At 37.0% G+C, this 1,272-nt stretch overlaps 1 protein-coding gene across 1 annotated transcript in view; it reads left to right on the top strand.

Moving 5' to 3' along the window:
* LOC119587890 (decaprenyl-diphosphate synthase subunit 1-like) overlaps positions 1 to 1,266 on the top strand; it is a gene marked incomplete at its 5' end in the record, with an annotated part of 6,611 nt that extends 5,345 nt beyond the window's left edge. Inside the window, 2 exon segments of the mRNA XM_037936598.1 lie at positions 124 to 318; positions 548 to 1,266. Of these exon segments, the coding sequence (XP_037792526.1) occupies positions 124 to 318; positions 548 to 769 (417 nt within the window).
* Between the last annotated feature and the right edge of the window lie 6 nt (positions 1,267 to 1,272).

Here is a 1,272-nt window from a genome sequence, read left to right as displayed (position 1 = left end):
TAGCATTCAAATGAGTTATATACCAATTAGGTTTAGGGATAGAATTCATATCTAGTGCTCTGTATATTTTTTGACTTTGAAAACATGAAATGCTTCCTGTTCCATTGTCTGTTTCTTTCTCAGGTAGCTCTGTTGTCAGGTGCAGATGAGGATCTGCAGGAAGTGGCCTTCCAGTATGGCCGAAATGTTGGTATTGCTTTCCAGCTTCTTGATGATCTCCTCGATTTGGTGGCTTCCTCCAACATGATGGGCAAGCCAACGGTCACAGACCTGAAGCTGGGGCTAGCTACAGCACCTGTTTTGTTTGCTTGTGAGAAGGTAGGTGTGGTAGTGTTTTTATTATATTGTCGGTCATTTTCTGATATGTGGATTATGATGTCATTAAAAAAATAGTGGTGATAATGTATTTGTAAACTGTTTATTTTTCTCTATTTGATTATCTCGTTAGGGTTTGGTGAAATAATTTGCATTTTAATTGCAAATATTTCAGAGATGTTCTTTTTCTAGGGAAAATTTGCAACATTCTTATTAACAATTTATTTTTCAGTTCCCTGAACTAAATCCAATGATCATGAGGAGATTCCAAGAACCTGGAGATGTACAGAAGGCATTTGAGTTTGTGCACAAGAGTGATGGATTAGAACAAACTCAGTTTTTGGCTCGGCAGCATTGTGATGAGGCTGTCAGAGTCATCAGTTCCCTCAAGCCATCGATAGAACAAAAGGCACTCATCACCTTAACAGACAAAGTGCTCAACCGCGAGAAATAGTGAATGTACTCTAAAATCAATAGAACTTTTGTTGCTAATCCACGCACATGCACAGAATCTGGCAGATACAAGCAAGTTCAGGATTATCAAATAGCCTGGTGAAGTCTAGTAGTGACCTTTGCTGCCTTTTTTGTTTGTACTATAATTGTTGATTATTTTATCCAGTTGTAAGTATTTGTTTCCTGTATTATTCTTCCTTTAATTGCAGTTAAGGTAATGCAGGGACACGTCTCGTATTTTTTGCATTGTATGTAGTTACTGCAGTTAGACTACCAGGTTTCTCAAAGTTGATAGACTGTAAATAGGGGAAAAAATTATTTAAAAGCATTTATTTTTTTACTTCCACTCGGTATGTCTGGTACAAAATATTAAACTAGATAGCCACCATTTCCATTTGAATCTTCCATTTTTTGGCTGAAAAAGAGACTGCATCTTCATTGAGTGCTGACTCAAGAAGTACTATATTTTTTCTGGAAGACTGGATGTGTTGCTAGCTCCAGATA

The sequence above is a fragment of the Penaeus monodon genome, chromosome 23 (assembly GCF_015228065.2).
Source record: "Penaeus monodon isolate SGIC_2016 chromosome 23, NSTDA_Pmon_1, whole genome shotgun sequence".
Lineage (NCBI taxonomy): Eukaryota > Metazoa > Arthropoda > Malacostraca > Decapoda > Penaeidae > Penaeus > Penaeus monodon.
The sequence above is the reverse complement of the archived record's forward strand: the minus strand, read 5'-3'. Positions and strand labels throughout refer to the sequence as shown.